At 33.9% G+C, this 15,951-nt stretch overlaps 1 protein-coding gene and 1 pseudogene across 2 annotated transcripts in view; one reads left to right on the top strand and one right to left on the bottom strand.

The window, feature by feature from the left end:
* Positions 1 to 15,951, bottom strand: part of FCHO2 (FCH and mu domain containing endocytic adaptor 2) — a 140,321-nt gene that overhangs the window by 49,791 nt on the left and 74,579 nt on the right. For both annotated transcript variants that reach the window (XM_088827750.1, XM_088827749.1), the window contains 4 exons: positions 15,453 to 15,525; positions 12,300 to 12,324; positions 2,316 to 2,373; positions 1,860 to 2,035 (listed from right to left, as the gene is read on the bottom strand). In XM_088827750.1, coding sequence (XP_088683876.1) covers positions 1,860 to 2,035; positions 2,316 to 2,373; positions 12,300 to 12,324; positions 15,453 to 15,525 — 332 coding nt within the window. The remainder of the gene's footprint in view (positions 1 to 1,859; positions 2,036 to 2,315; positions 2,374 to 12,299; positions 12,325 to 15,452; positions 15,526 to 15,951) is intronic.
* LOC129553181 (14-3-3 protein zeta/delta pseudogene) lies at positions 7,221 to 7,959 on the top strand (annotated as a pseudogene).

Below are 15,951 nucleotides of genomic sequence, written 5' to 3'. Positions count from 1 at the left end.
ATTTCTCTGCTCTAACAATTTGTCTATTCCCCCCTTCTTAATCATATCTAAAATCTATATATATATACCTTAAAAGACATACACTGCTGGAGGAAAAAACAACTTAAGCTAGATAAGCAAACTAGGCAACAAAATATACTCTCAAGATCCTCTTTTCAAACCTGATATTAACAATTAACTTTCCTGATTATTACTTATTTTCTGAGTATGAAATCAATACATTCCTTTTAAAAAAAGAAAAGAGCACAAAGCATCAATTATCTCCCTACCCAAAGATGATTAATATTTTATTTCCTCTAGGCTTTTTATTTATTTACATATATATTTTAAATTAGTTATGCTATTACAAAATAAAACTTTTTAATAGCTTTAAAACTGTCTACTTCATTTATATATGCACCATGATTTAACCTTGGCATTAATAACAATAGTAGAATAAAACCTCACGTCAGAAATATCTTTTTGGTGGAAAAAACAGTTCTCAAATTCTAAAAGTGTAAAGGAAATCAGTCCCGAATATTCACTGGAAGAACTGATTGCTGAAGCTGAAACTCCAATATTTTGACCACCTGATGCGAAGAACTGACACATTGGAAAAGATCCTGATGCTGGGAATGACTGAAGGTGGGAGGAGAAGGGGACAAAAGAGGATGAGATGGTTGGATGGCATCACTGACTCAATGGACATGAGTTAGAGCAAGCTCCAGGAGTTGGTGATGGACAGGGAAGCCTGGTGTACTGCAGTCCATGGGGTCGCAGAGTCGGACATGACTGAATGACTAAACTGAACTGATTTGATGACACTGGGAGAAAAACACTTTTTCCAACAAATACATATAACATACTTAAAATCTGCAATTAAATAATAATACAAAATGGTGAGAATTTTTATTCTCCATTATCAAGAATAGGTTTAATATCAACTACAATAAGTATATACAGATAAACTAATTTGACATTCTAAGACATGCTTTTTATTCCCCACAGTTTAACATTTCTGAATTTAAAAGTATGACATCATTAGAAAGATCTATTATGTTGACTGCTTTTCTGCCTCAAAAGCTATCAAGTTTAGTATCTCAGAATTGAGGAATTAATCACTATCAACTAAGAATTCTTATCTGTGCCTTTTCCAGTATGAAAATTATGGAAAATAACTATTCATTACAGTGACAGGAAAAAAAATGAAGATACAATTTAACCATGAGATTCATTTTAATGGAATTCCCTTTTACAATAAAGCTTACCAAAAAAAAAAAAAAAAGGATGAAAAACTTTAACATCAGACCAGGAAAAGATTAACACTGTAGTTTACAAAATTCTGCCTGAGACATATAGTAGTATTTATAAAATACATCAATGACAAAAATAGTGGATTTTCCATGTTTTCACTTAAAACACATTCAAAAGGAAGCAAAACTAAGCCAAACTCACAAACTCATTTGCCTGTATAAAGATTATAAACTGTATACTCAATAAAGCTGAAAAAATAATAAATTATTTCCTTATCCAACATGCTTAAATAAACTCTAACTAAGTGATTTGAGGGTAAAGCGGCTGCCTGCAATGTGGGAGACCCAGGTTCAATCCCTGGATTGCGAAGATCCCCTGGAGAAGGAAATGGCAACCCACTCCAGTACTCTTGTCTAGAAAATTCCATGGAAGGAGAAGCCTCTACGGTAGGCTACAGTCCATGGGGTCGCAGAGTTGGACAGGACTGAGCAACTTCACTTTCTTTCACTAAGTGATTTTTAATTTTTGTTACTCCTAAAACTATCCAGATGCAGGTAGATGAGCTACTAAACAAAAACCAAAGGCTTCTATATAGTGAGTAGAAACTTGATTATTTTCTTACTTACAGATACTGCTGGGGAGAGTGTTATATTTCCTATAGATACTTTTAATTCATCCAAGGAAGCCATTGTGTGATGTGAGTTGTTTGGATGCACAGGTTTGATTTCTATCCGATACTTCTTTGGTTCTTCATCTTCAGAATCAGAATCACTAGATGAGTAGAAATGGTTCTCTTTGGTATGTAAGTATTGGTTAAAGAATTGAGTTTTTAGATTATCTTAGTGCACAACCAGTTTTTTACACATTGATAAAAAGGAACAAAAAACTTTAAAAGGTAAGATGGATTTTACCAGAGATGTAACTACTAACTTATAACATATCAAATAAAGAACACAGAGGTACATTTTATTACAATTAATTAAAAATTAAAGTCTTTATTAAACAATAGGTTATTTTGTTATAACTGTCTACTTATATATGCCAACACAATCCACAAGAATACCCAGATGGTAAAAGGATATCATTCTGATTTGCTTCTGGTTTTATACTATAGCCTTCTTCATCCACATCAGGGATGTTCTGTGGGGAAAAGATAAAACCTTTATCAATGGCTCCAACTACAAAAAACATTAAAGGTTATCAAAACAGCCTTAATTTAACAACTACTGAGGGATTTTACTATAATTTATCAATAGCAATAGATTAACAAAATTATTAACATTATGGGAAATTATGTCTTTTTAGTTTGCTTCAAATGATACTCCATACTTAAGATGTCTAGAAGAGAAAAGCACTGCAAAACAAACAGGATAAACACTGAAAGGAAGTGAACAGGTGTTCCACTGGGCATGCCAGCAGTTCTGCGAACAATCAAAATTTCACCCAAATCTTCAAAATGAAGAAATAAAAGCATGGGGTTGTGTGTAACATGGAAGAGAGGAGGTAAAATCAGAGGACTGACAGCTTAAGTACATGGAAATACATATCAAAATTACAAAACAAATAAATAAAAGACTACCAAGAAAATTTAAACTATACTAAAATACCATCTTTTACCCATGAGACTGGATAAAAACTCAAGTTTGAAAATATACTCCGCTGGCAAAGCTGTGAAGAAATGTACTCTTATATTGTGCGAGTATAAATACAAAATAGTACAATGCATACAGATAGAAAAATAGCAGTATCTAACAAAAATATTTACATGCTTATTCTTCTACCCGAGTTCCTTTTCTAGGAATTTATTCTGAAGATATGCCCCCCCCAGGAATTTAAAAATACATATGCAATAAGGTTATTTATAACTCAAAATTTTGGAAACATAACATGTCCAAAGTATAGGCGAATAAATTATAGGTGTAAACACAAAATGAAGTACTATGCAGGTATTTAAAAACAAAAAAGATGAGAGAAGTTTTTATGCACTGATATGTGGAGACCTCCAGGAAATACTGCTAACTGAAAAAAAAAACAAGTACAAGAGAACACATGAAAGACTGCTAATCTAAGAGGCACAGCACTAAGGTTTACACAGTTACAGCTTCCAAGTTATAACTATATAAACCTTGTGCTGTGCCCGTTAGATTCTAATGTAGCTAGCAGTGAGTTAACAGACTGGATTAAAGTTTAGAAGTGAAATATCTAATACAAGGTAAAGAGCAGATTCCATAGACAAAAAGATGACAAGTGATGTAGTTATGACCCCAGAAGTAGAGCACTTTCTTTGAGTTCTGTATGTTGCTTGCTAATGTGCAAATAATACTTTAAATACTTTAAAGAAAACTTGCCAAATGTGGATTCATTAAAAATCAGAATAAAAAAGTGTTTTTCAAAATACTTTTATTTGTATTATTGATATCCTAGAAATACAAAAGATATTTAATCTCCTGGAGGTTCTATGTGGGATCTGCTACTCACACTATTTTAAAATGTGCTTATAATACACTATACTAGACAATGTACTAATTTAAAATAATGCAGAGCTGTTTTCTCTAAGACCAAATAAACTCTGAATCAACCTCCTACAGATTACATCAATAAACTCTGGTCAAAATAAACAAAAACAACTATCTGAAGGCACTCGAGAGTGGCCCACAGTAACCATCTAAAATGATATACAAAGTGATATGCTTAAAAAAAAAAAAAAACCAAACTATAAATCCAAGTAAAATTCTAAAAAAGAAAGGTTCAAATAACCCACAGAAAAGTAGGAAAAAGAAAACAAAATTCAAAGACAGATAAGAAAAAAAACAAAAAATTAAATGGCAGACAAACCCCAACATGTCAACAATTACATTAAATATTAACATACTATACACATATATATCAAAAGAGAGATTTACAGAATTAAAAAAACATGACCCATATGCTACCCATAAGAAACTCACTTCAAATAAACAAAAATAGGTTCAAAGGAAAATGAAAAAATATATATACCAGGAAATATTAATTAAAAAAAATAAAAATGACAGTGACTATTTCACTATTAGATACTAATAAAATAGACTTCAGAAAGAAAATTACCAGTGTCAAAAGAGAACATTATGTACACAAAGACCTGTACACAGTTGTTCAAAGTAGCATTTCCAATAGTCAGAAATTGGAAACAACTAAATATACCACAGTAAGTGAACAGACTTTGGTACACCGACATTGTGGAATACTATTCAGCAATAAAAAGGAATGGACTATTTATACATGCAACAATCTGGAATAATCTCCAGAAAAGGGTGCTGAGTGGAAAAAAGTCAATCTGAAAAGGTTACATACAATTCCACTTAAATAACATTACTGAAATAACAAATTTATAGAAATAGAGAAAAGATTAATAGTTGCTGGAGGTGGTTGGGGGAGACGGTAGTATCAGAACAGAAGTGACAGGAAAAGGGCAATTAAAATGAAAGATCCTCCCAGAAATCCAGCAATAACACTATTTATCCACCTGATATTAAAACTATTTTCCCACAAAAATGTGCACACAAATGTTATTAAGCTGCTTTATTCACCTAAAAGAAGCAGCAAGCAAAATATCCTTCAATAGGTAAATAAGTAAACTGTGGTACATCTGTGCAACGATACACTCTTCAGTGCCAAAAAAGGAATGAACTATTGAGTCATGCAACAATATGAATAAATCTTAAATGCATATCTAATATTCCTGGGGCAAAAGAATCCAGTCTGAAAAAGTTATAGGATCCCATTTATATGACATTCTGGAAAAGGTAAAAATATAGAGGTGATAAACAGATCAGTAAATTCCAGGGATCTGAGCATTGGGACAGGGTTAAATAGGTGAGGGGGAAAAAAAAAAGATCCTTGTTTAATGGCAATGTTCTGACTGTATTAGTATCAATATTCTAGTTGTATATGTTACTGTACTAAAGTCTTGCAAGATGTTACCATCAGGAGAGGCAAGATGAAAGGTATATGAGACTGCTTTGTGTTATCTTTGTAATGACCTGTAAATTGACAATTATTTAAAAATAAAATACTTTCTTGGCATGTGTTTAAAAAAAAAATAGCAGTAATTTTTACTGTACCGGGCTTTCAATTCTAGAACTATTCATGATATTAATAAAAACTTACACAATACCTGTTTACACCTTTGTCCATTCAATCCATGGTTTCTGTATTAGGGCCCCATACTGCTAGAGCAAAGTATTAAGTCAAAAGCGGTACAAGAAAAAGAAATGAGCAGGTAACTTTAGTCAACAAACTTAAAGGCAGTTTTGGCTGGTAGTGGTGGTAGTAATTTCTTTAAAATATTGGGATAAGAGCTCACAAGTCAATGGTATATTTCTCAGTCTCTCTGGAGAGGGGAAACTGGCTAAAACTAAAAGAAGAGAGTAACTTACACTTCATTCGTCAACTTTCAAAAGATCTACATCTCAAAATAATTTTTTAAAATTATATACATAGACCTTTTTAAAAGGAACAGAAAATGATGGATATTTCCCTACCAAAGTAGCCTACTGACGTTTAAGTTACAGTAAGACTAGCCATAAACAAAAAGGTGACAAACAGGCCATAACTGCCTCTTGAGATATCTGTATGCAGGTCAGGAAGCAACAGTTAGAACTGGACATGGAACAACAGACTGCTTCCAAATAGGAAAAGGAGTACGTCAAGGCTGTATACTGTCACCCTGCTTATTTAACTTATATGCAGAGTATATCATGAGAAACACTGGGCTGGATGAAGCACAAGCTGGAATCAAGATTGCCGGGAGAAATATCAATAAACTCAGATATGCAGATGACACCATCCTTATGGCAGAAAGTGAAGAAGAACTAAAGGGCCTCTTGATGAAAGTGAAAGAGGAGAGTAAAAAAGTTGGCTTAAAGCTCAACATTCAGAAAATGAAAATCATGGCATCCGGTCCCATCACTTCATGGGAAATAGAAGGGGAAACAGTGGCAGACTTTATTTTTGGGTGCTCCAAAATCACTGCGGATGCTGATTGCAGCCATGAAATTAAAAGATGCTTGCTCCTTGGAAGAAAAGCTTTGACTAACTTAGACAGAATATTAAAAAGCAGAGACATTACTTTACCAACAAAGGTCCATCTAGTCAAGGCTGTGGTTTTTCCAGTAGTCATGTACAGATGTGAGAGTTGGACTATAAAGAAAGCTGAGCCCCAAAGAATTGATGCTTTAGAACTGTGGTCTTGGAGAAGACTCTTGAGAGTCCCTTGGACTGCGAGGAGATCCAACCAGTCCATTCTAAAGGAAATCAGTCCTGAATATTCACTGGAAGGACTGATGTTGAAGCTGAAACTCCAACACTCTGGCCACCTGATGTGAAGAACTGACTCACTGGCAAAGACCCTGACACTGGGAAAGACTGAAGGCAGGAGGAGAAGGGGATGAGAGAGGATGAGATGGTTGGATGGCATCACCGACTCAATGGACATGAGTTTGGGTAAACTCCAGGAATTGGTGATAGACAGGAAGACCTGGTGTGCTGCAGTCCATGGGGTCACAAAGAATCGGACATGGCTGAGAGACTGAACTGAGGCCATAAATAAATCATGGTGGTTTAGTCACTAAGTCGTATTCAACTCCTGCAACTTCATGGACTGTAGCCTGCCAGGCTCCTCTGTCCATGGAATTTTCCAGGCAAGAATACTGGAGTGGGTTATCATTTCCTTCTCCAGGGGATCTTCCTGACCCACGCATTAAACCCGGGTCTCCTGCACTGCAGGCAGATTCTTTAACGACTGAGCCAGCAAAGAAGCCCTAAATAAATCATAGGCCATAAATAAAAGGAAACAACAACAAATGAAAGCCTCCTTTCTCTGCTGATCACCACTGTAATACTTCTCTTCAAAGGTAACCACAGAGAGTCTCAGCCTCGCTGCTGCCGCCCAGAGACTGCTGAGAGCTGTCTGTCCGTCGCCACCTACTCCAGACACAGAACATCCAGTCATGGATAAAAACAAGCTGGTACAGAAGGCCAAACTGGCCGAGCAGGCTGAACGATATGATGACATGGCAGCCTCCATGAAGTCTGTAACTGAGCAAGGAGGTGAATTATCCAATGAGGAGAGGAATCTTCTCTCAGTTGCTTATAAAAATGCTGTAGGAGCCCGTAGGTCATCTTGGAGGGTCGTCTCCAGTACTGAGCAAAAAACGGAAGGTGCTGAGAAAAAACAGCAGATGGCTTGAGAATACAGAGAGAAAATAGAGACCGAGCTAAGAGATATCTGCAATGATGTACTGTCTCTTTTGGAAAAGTTCTTGATCCCCAACGCTTCACAAGTAGAGAGCAAAGTCTTCTATTTGAAAATGAAAGGAGACTACTACCGCTACTTGGCTGAGGTTGCGGCTGGTGATGACAAGATAGGGATTGTGGATCAGTCACAGCAAGCATACCAAGAAGCTTTTGAAATCAGCAAAAAGGAAATGCAACCAACACATCCTATCAAGACTGGGTCTGGCCCTTAACTTCTCTGTGTTCTATTATGAGATTCTGAACTCCCCTGAGAAAGCCTGCTCTCTTGCAAAGACAGCATTTGATGAAGCCATTGCTGAACTTGATACATTAAGTGAAGAGTCATACAAAGACAGCACACTAATAATGCAGTTACTGAGAGATAACTTGACATTGTGGACATCGGATACCCAAGGAGACGAAGCTGAAGCAGGAGAAGGAGGGGAAAATTAACTGGCCTTCCAACTTTTGTCTGCATAATTCTAAAATTTACACAGTAGACCATTTGTCATCCATGCTGTCCCACAAATAGTTTTTTGTTTATGATTTATGACAGGTTTATGTTACTTTTATTTGAATTTCTGTATTTCCCATGTGGTTTTTATATTTAATATTAGGGGAGTAGAGCCAGTTAACATTTAGGGAGTTATCTGTTTTTCATCTTGAGGTGGCCAATATGGGGATGTGGAATTTTTATACAAGTTATAAACGTTTGGCATAGTACTTTTGGTACACTGTGGCTTCACAAGGGCCAGTGTTAAAACTGCTTCCATGTCTAAGCAAAGAAAACTGCCTGCATATTGGTATGTCCTGGTGGGGAATAAAAGGGATAATTGGTTCCAATCACAAGTGTAGTTGTGGGTACTTTTTAGGTTTGGAGCACTTACAAAGCTGTAGTAGAAATGGATAGCCCGTGGATATCGCATGTTAAACCGTGTGTTACTGTGGAATACTCAGACTCTGTGTGCACACCGTTGACTTCAGCTACATAAGTGTTCCTTTAGTTGTGACCCAATTTACTCTGGATAAGGGCAGAAACGGTTCACACTCCATTATTTGTAAAGTTACCTGCTGTTTGCTTTCATTATTTTTGCTACACTCATTTTATTTGTATTTAAATGTTTTAGGCAACCTAAGAACAAATGTACAAGTAAAGATGCAGTAAAAATGAACTGCTTGATATTCATTACTTCATGTATATCAAGCACAGCAGTAAAACAAAAACCCATGTATTTAACTTTTTTTAGTTTAGTTTTTTTTTTGCTTTCGTGATTTTTTTTGATACTTGCCTAACATGCATGTGCTGTAAAAAATAGTTAACAGGGAAATAACTTGAGATGATGGCTAGCTTTGTTTAATGTCTTATGAGATTTTCATGAACAATCCAAGCATAATTGTTAAGAACACGTGTATTAAGTTCATGTAAGTGGAATAAAAGTTTTATGAATGGACTTTTCAACTACTTTCTCTACAGCTTTTCATGTAAATTAGCCTTTTGGTTCTGAAACTTCTCTAAAGAAAATTGTACATTTTTGGAAATTTATTCCTTATTCCCTCTTGGCAGTTAATGGGCTTTTACCAAGTTTGAATACAAAGTTTATCATAACAGTAAAATACTACTAAGATACCTACTACTGTTCCCAACCATGTCCTATACTCCCCCCTCCCCATGAAAATTTTTTTCAGAGACGGGGAGTTGATTGAAAAAAGTAATGTTCGTTTAAAATTTTGGTAATATGACATTTTCTAACTTAGGAAGCCACAATGTTCTCGGCCCATCATGACATTGGGTAGCATTAACTGTAAGTTTCGTGCTTCTGAATCACTCTTGTTTTTAAGAATTTCTTGGTATTCTTAGAGCCTGCCTTCAATTGTGATCCTTCCTTCTATTGGTCAGGTGCACAGGATTACCTTCTTTAGCCTCTGTCTCGTCACCGGCCATGTACTTGAGGAAAAGGCCGCATGATCTTTCTGGCTCCACTCACTGTCTAAGGACACCCTGCTTCCTTTGCTTGCATCCCACACACTATTTCCCTCTTCCTATTCACTGCAGCGAATCTCTCCTGAGTTGATGAGATTGTGTTATCATCCTATACACCCTACCTATCCTGAATGGTCTGTCATTGTCTTTGCCTTTAAATTCCTTCCCCTTCCTCTTTTTAAATAATGATGGGGCTAAGTAATACCCAAAGCTCACCCTACCAACTATTTCCTCAGTACCTTGCAGAAAACACCAAACAAAAATAACCATTTTAAAAGAGGTGTATTTTTTTTTTTCTTCTAGAATGTAAGCTCCTCAAGAGCAGGGACAATGTTTTCTGTATGTTCTATTGTGCCTAGTACACTGTAAATGCTCAATAAATACTGATGGGAGGCAGTGAGTCTTGATGATAAGGGTGAGAAACTGAAATTTCAAATACTGTTTTGTTGTTTGTTTTATTATGACCTCAGATTAAATTGGTAATTAGCCCTCTGGGACAATTGTCCCAAATATTACATTCAAATAAAAGTGCAATGGAGGAAAAAAAAAAATAGGTAACCACATTTCAACGTCTTGTAACTCATTCTTTTTAAAAAGGAGAATACATATCATATACACATGTATATATTTTAAAAAGCAATTACTTTAAAGACCACACAGTTCTTCCCATATCAACAGACACAGAGCCACCTAGCTCTGTAAAATGACTATTTCTTCAAGTAAATGTTTAACAATTTACTTAACCAATCCCCATGTTAACTGATGCTTTCTTTAGTGCTTCCAATTTTTTGCTAATATCAACAGTGTTGAAATAAACATGTCTCTATCTACCTTTTCTCCCTCCCTATCTATATAAGCATATATCTTGATGAAGAATATATATATATCAGTACACACATGCACATACATACAATGCCTGTGACTATAGTAATAACAATAAAGCCCTAGCAGCAGGACTGCAAAGTCAAAAAGAATATACATTTCTTATTTGGAGAGATACTGCCAAACTATGTACAAGACAGATTATACCAGTTTACAGTCCTAACAGCAGTACAAGTGTATCAAAACTTTTGCCAGTATGATTGGTGAATACAGAAATTTCATTTTAATTTGCATCAGAAGAAGACTACTATTTTGAATAACATTACTTATGATTATTCACCACAACCTTTAATTTATTCTTATGAAAATTGCCTGTTTTTATCCCAATGCCCTTTTCCTACTGGGATACTTGCTTATTTTTATTAAACTTACTTGTATAAAAATTTTGCAAAGGAAAATAACTAGCCCCTTGTTAAACATCTTGCCACAGAAGGCAATGGCACCCCACTCCAGTACTCTTGCCTGGAAAATCCCACAGACGGAGGAGCCTGGTAGGCTGCAGTCCATGGGGTCGCACAAAGTCGGACACAAATGAAGTGACTTAGCAGCAGCAGCAGCAAACATCTTGCAAATACACTCTGCCCAACTATATCTTTAGTGATTCAAATCATTCTATGGTGTATTTTTTCTAATTTTATGATTTTAATTTCTATACCATCTAATTGATCAATCATTTCTTACATAGCAGTAGAATTTCGTGTCCTCTTTAAAAGCCCCTTTCTAATTCCAGATAAGTATTGGCTTAAGTTCAAAACTATTAAATATTGATCATTACAGAAAAGTATCAATGAACTAAGAAAATTTTAAATATTTTATTTATAGGAGTGTGTATATAAATAACACAAAGTATTAACATTTTTATTCAATGTTGCAGTCATCAAATAAATGCTATAAATCATTCAGAAATAAAATGCATGATGAGCACTAAAGTAAATGCCAAATACATCTGTTGACTTTTTCATTAATTAGTAAACTAAGGGTATCAAAACAGGCAAGTGGAAAGTCAATGTTACAACTCCACACACACTGATAATTTTAGGCCTAGAGCTCATCAGAAGTCAATTTATTTTCACTATAAATTTATTAACAAACAATAGTTTTCTTATTTTAAAGCTGAAACATGCAACAAAAATACTAGTTTTATCTTAATTAAAATAAACCACAATGTTTTACAAAATATGTAGTTCTTTATGTTGGTATACCAATATGCTGCAAAAGACCATAATGTTTTGGAGTCAAAAGAAACAAGTTTTGCAAGCAAGAACAATAAAGAAGAAAGCTTAACTCTACGACACTTAGCAACATGACCAGTGTCTAACGACCAATCCTAATGACAGATCTGACCGTATCTGTCTACCCCATTACTTAACATCATTTGGTAAATCTATTCTCTCATTGTAACCACAGGGAGCTCCATTTGATGTCTTCTTTAATTATACATGAAGAAATATATTTAAGTAAGAAATACATACAAATTTTCTTTAAAACACGAAATAAAAAGTACAGAAAAGTACTAACCATGGTTGCTACTTTTTCTAAAATGAGTCTCCTAAACAAACCTCAAATACGTGAACAGATATAGTAGTAGTTTAATAGATATAAGAATCAATTAATAACAGCACATTTTAAAATAAAACAGGCAGACTTGATATCTGACATATTTCCCAAGAAAAAGCAATATACTATGGCTCTACTCCAATTGTAAATGTCCACTTTTCAAAAGTAGTTAGAAATACCTTCTATTTATTAAAGGAAAGCATCTGGCAATGTAAAACCAAAAATACATCTGTAAAATAATTTCAAAAGTGAATCTCTAATAATATGGCTAATATTTTTCTTAGAAAGATCTGCAAACAAACTCAACCCAAATATTCTCAGTATTCCTAATGAAAACAGCTAAATTGTTTGTACCAAAGTAAAATCTACTTACAAGTGAATCTGCATCAGGGCATTCCCTATTGAAACAAACAAAATATTATAAATATGCAGCTATTAGAACTATCTGGTAAATATACTGTATTGAAAGTATTTGCTTGGCATTTAAACATAACTTTCATTTAAACCCCATAAAAGTATTTAGAGATATAAAATCATGAATATTAAAATATACCAAATGATTTTAAAATTCAGACATTCCCCTTTATTTATACAAGACAAAATAAAACAAACAGCTTACAAATATTTTTAAAACTTTCAAAATTACTTCTTTTCCATGAACTGGCACATGAATCATATCAACGAAGCTGTCAAGGATTTCTAGTGGCTTTTAATCCTTCAGGTAGAAAAAGATAAAAAAACAAAAGCAAACAAAAAACTCCCTTAAAGAAGAAAGTCTGGCTTTTAAAAAGCCTGTATTTACATTTATTGGTAAATAACAGTAACATTTTTAAATAAAAAAATTTTTAACTTATTCCCTTTAAAGTACTTCCATAAGGCAGAATATATAGAAGTGAAACCACTTTTCTCCAAATATGTTAAATGAGCAGCTAGACTTCCAGTTGGAATAGTTTCTAGTCTAATGTAACATGCAATTGAGCACTGATATTTTATCATTTAACTGATAAGCAAATATAAATTTGGATATAATCTAGTGAAAATATTTTAAATCTAAAACATAAGACACCAACCTTCTCAACTAAACAAATAAAGCCTTAAATATATAAAATTAAAGGCACTGAAACCATTAGAATAAGGTTAGAAAAATTTATACATATACATTCTAAAACAAATTCACAAACAGAAATTAGGGTGTCTATTTAAAAGGCAGTGGATTAGGTATAGTCTTTGGCTTGATAGACTTAATGGAATATCATATCAGATTCTGCCACTTTAATAACAGTCTGAAAACACAGACATTAGGTACACCTTAAGAGCTAAAAAAATTAAAATATAAGATAAACAGGTAATCTGTATCAATTCAAAGACCAAGCACAAACCAGAAAAATCCATAAAGAACTTCCCTAAATAAAGATAAGATGGAGTAGACAAAAAGAATGATAAAAAGACGGAGATGACTATCCTGCTCTTAATTCAAAAGGGACCACTGAGGGTAAATGCAAATCCCACACACTTTTATGTTTACTTAAAATCATAAATGCTGAAAAAGGGCTTCCTTATTACTGGTGGATTATAAGGAATATTGTTATCAAAAAAACCTATGTATACTCTGAGGAAATGACCAGAAAAGCTACCATAACGATCAACTCAATCCCTGTACAGAATCAAATCACTTAAGATGTTAAAACATTTCTACTTCTTTTTTTAAAAGATAAAGTTGAAATATAAATGTAAGTGTAAAAGTTCCAAACCATTTATTCTCTGGCTTTGAGCCAGAATTCTCTAGCCTTTGTGGTAAAGCACTTATCTGTTTGCCTTCACAGCATGCAGTATGAGACCTGAAGATGAAGCCCCAGGAAGACTGAGCTCCGAGCAGGACCCCTCGTACACAACTGCTGGCATTCAAAAGCCTTCAGGCTATGAGAAGAAGCACGCCAAGAGCCTCGGGCGTTTCAAGCAAAGTGAACTCTAACATTTTTCCTGCCAAGCAGTGTTGAAAGATGGCGATAGTGATGCAATGATTTAAGCGTTAGTTTTCTGACTTAGTATTCTTATTGGTTAAAATATTCCAATATCCAAGTGGCCTAATGATCATATTGGGAAATTACTGATCATGAAAAACTATTTTAAAAACATGAAATACACAAAAACATTAGAAGCTCCCTAAATGAACAGCTGTGAAAGTCGTCAATTATATAAACATATTAACTATTTATAATATAGTCACTAACAGATAAACTGGCTACATTAAAAAAAAAAAATTACTTACAAATCAACTGTTAAGACTTCAATTCCAAAGTTATAATAGAGATTAGGTTCCATCCCTTAGCAAAATAACCCCTTCACAAAGTTCAAAAGACATCTGCAGAAGAGACAGCAGCTATAGGCACAGGCCACTGTGCAAAGAGTCTCGATTTGTTAAAACAAAATACCACTAGGGAGGAGGAAAGAAACAGACTTTGGAAAGTCAGAAACTCAGATAAGCACATAACCAGGGAGGAGAGAAGAACACCCAAAGCACAAACTGTGCTCTTATACAGAAAATATGACTGTTCATCAAAATATGAACTCTTGGGAGAGTTTTGCTGATTATGCTAGAGTGGCAGGGATTTTAAACAAACTTTTCATTCAGTGTTACTGGGTCAACAAATCACTTGAGATTTTTCATTAGTGTCTCTACAGTCTAAATCGGTTGAATAATCAAGCAAAGAAGAGTTCCTTTAATTCCAATTTGTCTCTGGTTAATCATAATTTAATGACTCTCAACCCTTGGTGTATATTAAGACAACACAAAAACTTCTGGGGCCTCACATCCAAAGAATCTCATTTAATTGGTCTGAAGGCAGAGGCTGGCATAGATACATTTAATTTTTCAGGTAGTTCTAATGTGTAGCCAAGGTACAAAATTTGAGTCAGTTAACATTAGTTATATGATAACTGTATTTCTCTGTATACCAATTTATTTTTTTTTAAAGGTAAAAGAAGTTTATACTCCATCTTCCATCTAAAACTGATGAATTAATGTAAATGTTTAAAATGTGTTATGGCTTTTTTTCTCCTCCATTTAACATTTTCCATTTATGTATACATATATCACTAAGTTCCTATATGCTTAGAGTTGTCTTGAAAGATTTTCATCAAATTGTTGACCGTGGTGCTGCTTTTAGGTTATTAAGACTTAGAACAATTTTTAGTTTTCTCTGTACTTTTCATTTTTTTAAATATGCATGTATCATTTTATAAAATAAAGGCATCTTTGAAGTTTCAATTTGAAAATACTAAAGCTTTCATCTTGAAATTTTAAAATAATATAAAAGGTTCACATTTTAAATTAAAACTAGAGGGGTTGGCAAATGTTCTTAGAAAAGTCTGTATTTTTCACACCTTAGCCATATATATTTTTGAGTTATTTCCAAAATAATTTTTTCTTTTCAAATTCATAATAATAGTTTTATGGTTATAAGACTATTTATAAAGTATTATTTCTAAAAATGGAAAGAATTTTGACAATACTTAATATACTTACACAGACTCTGCATCCTTTTCCTTTTTAATTATTCCTGGTAAACCAAAAGTCTTTCTTTTCCTTGGTTTTATACCTTAAAATAAACATATGTTGTTATAGAAACATGACTCTTCCTGATAAACGTATTAAATTTATGAATGCATCTTGTATCCTGACACATGATTTGCTTATAAATGTTGATACTAAATTTGGATGAAAGGAATACAAGCATCAATTACTAAGCCCTAAAATTTAAATCAGGGTCATAATCTGTTTAAATTTTTCTTATGTTAATATAATATAGCCTGTTATGCACCAAAGAGTTATACACAGAACAATCACTTGAGCGATGACATTCTCTCCTCCTCTAAATTACCTCAGGCAAAGTGTAAGCATTTGCAGATATCTTAAGACTTCAAAGAAAGTGCATCATTCATTATAAGAGATTTGGTTATGAATGCAGGTCAGATCACGTTCTCTGTATAAAAGGTCACAAAATATAAATGTGTTGTTTCAAATA

This window comes from Moschus berezovskii, chromosome 18 (genome assembly GCF_049115385.1).
Source record: "Moschus berezovskii isolate FMDL1 chromosome 18, NW_MosBer_1.0, whole genome shotgun sequence".
Lineage (NCBI taxonomy): Eukaryota > Metazoa > Chordata > Mammalia > Artiodactyla > Moschidae > Moschus > Moschus berezovskii.
The sequence above is the reverse complement of the archived record's forward strand: the minus strand, read 5'-3'. Positions and strand labels throughout refer to the sequence as shown.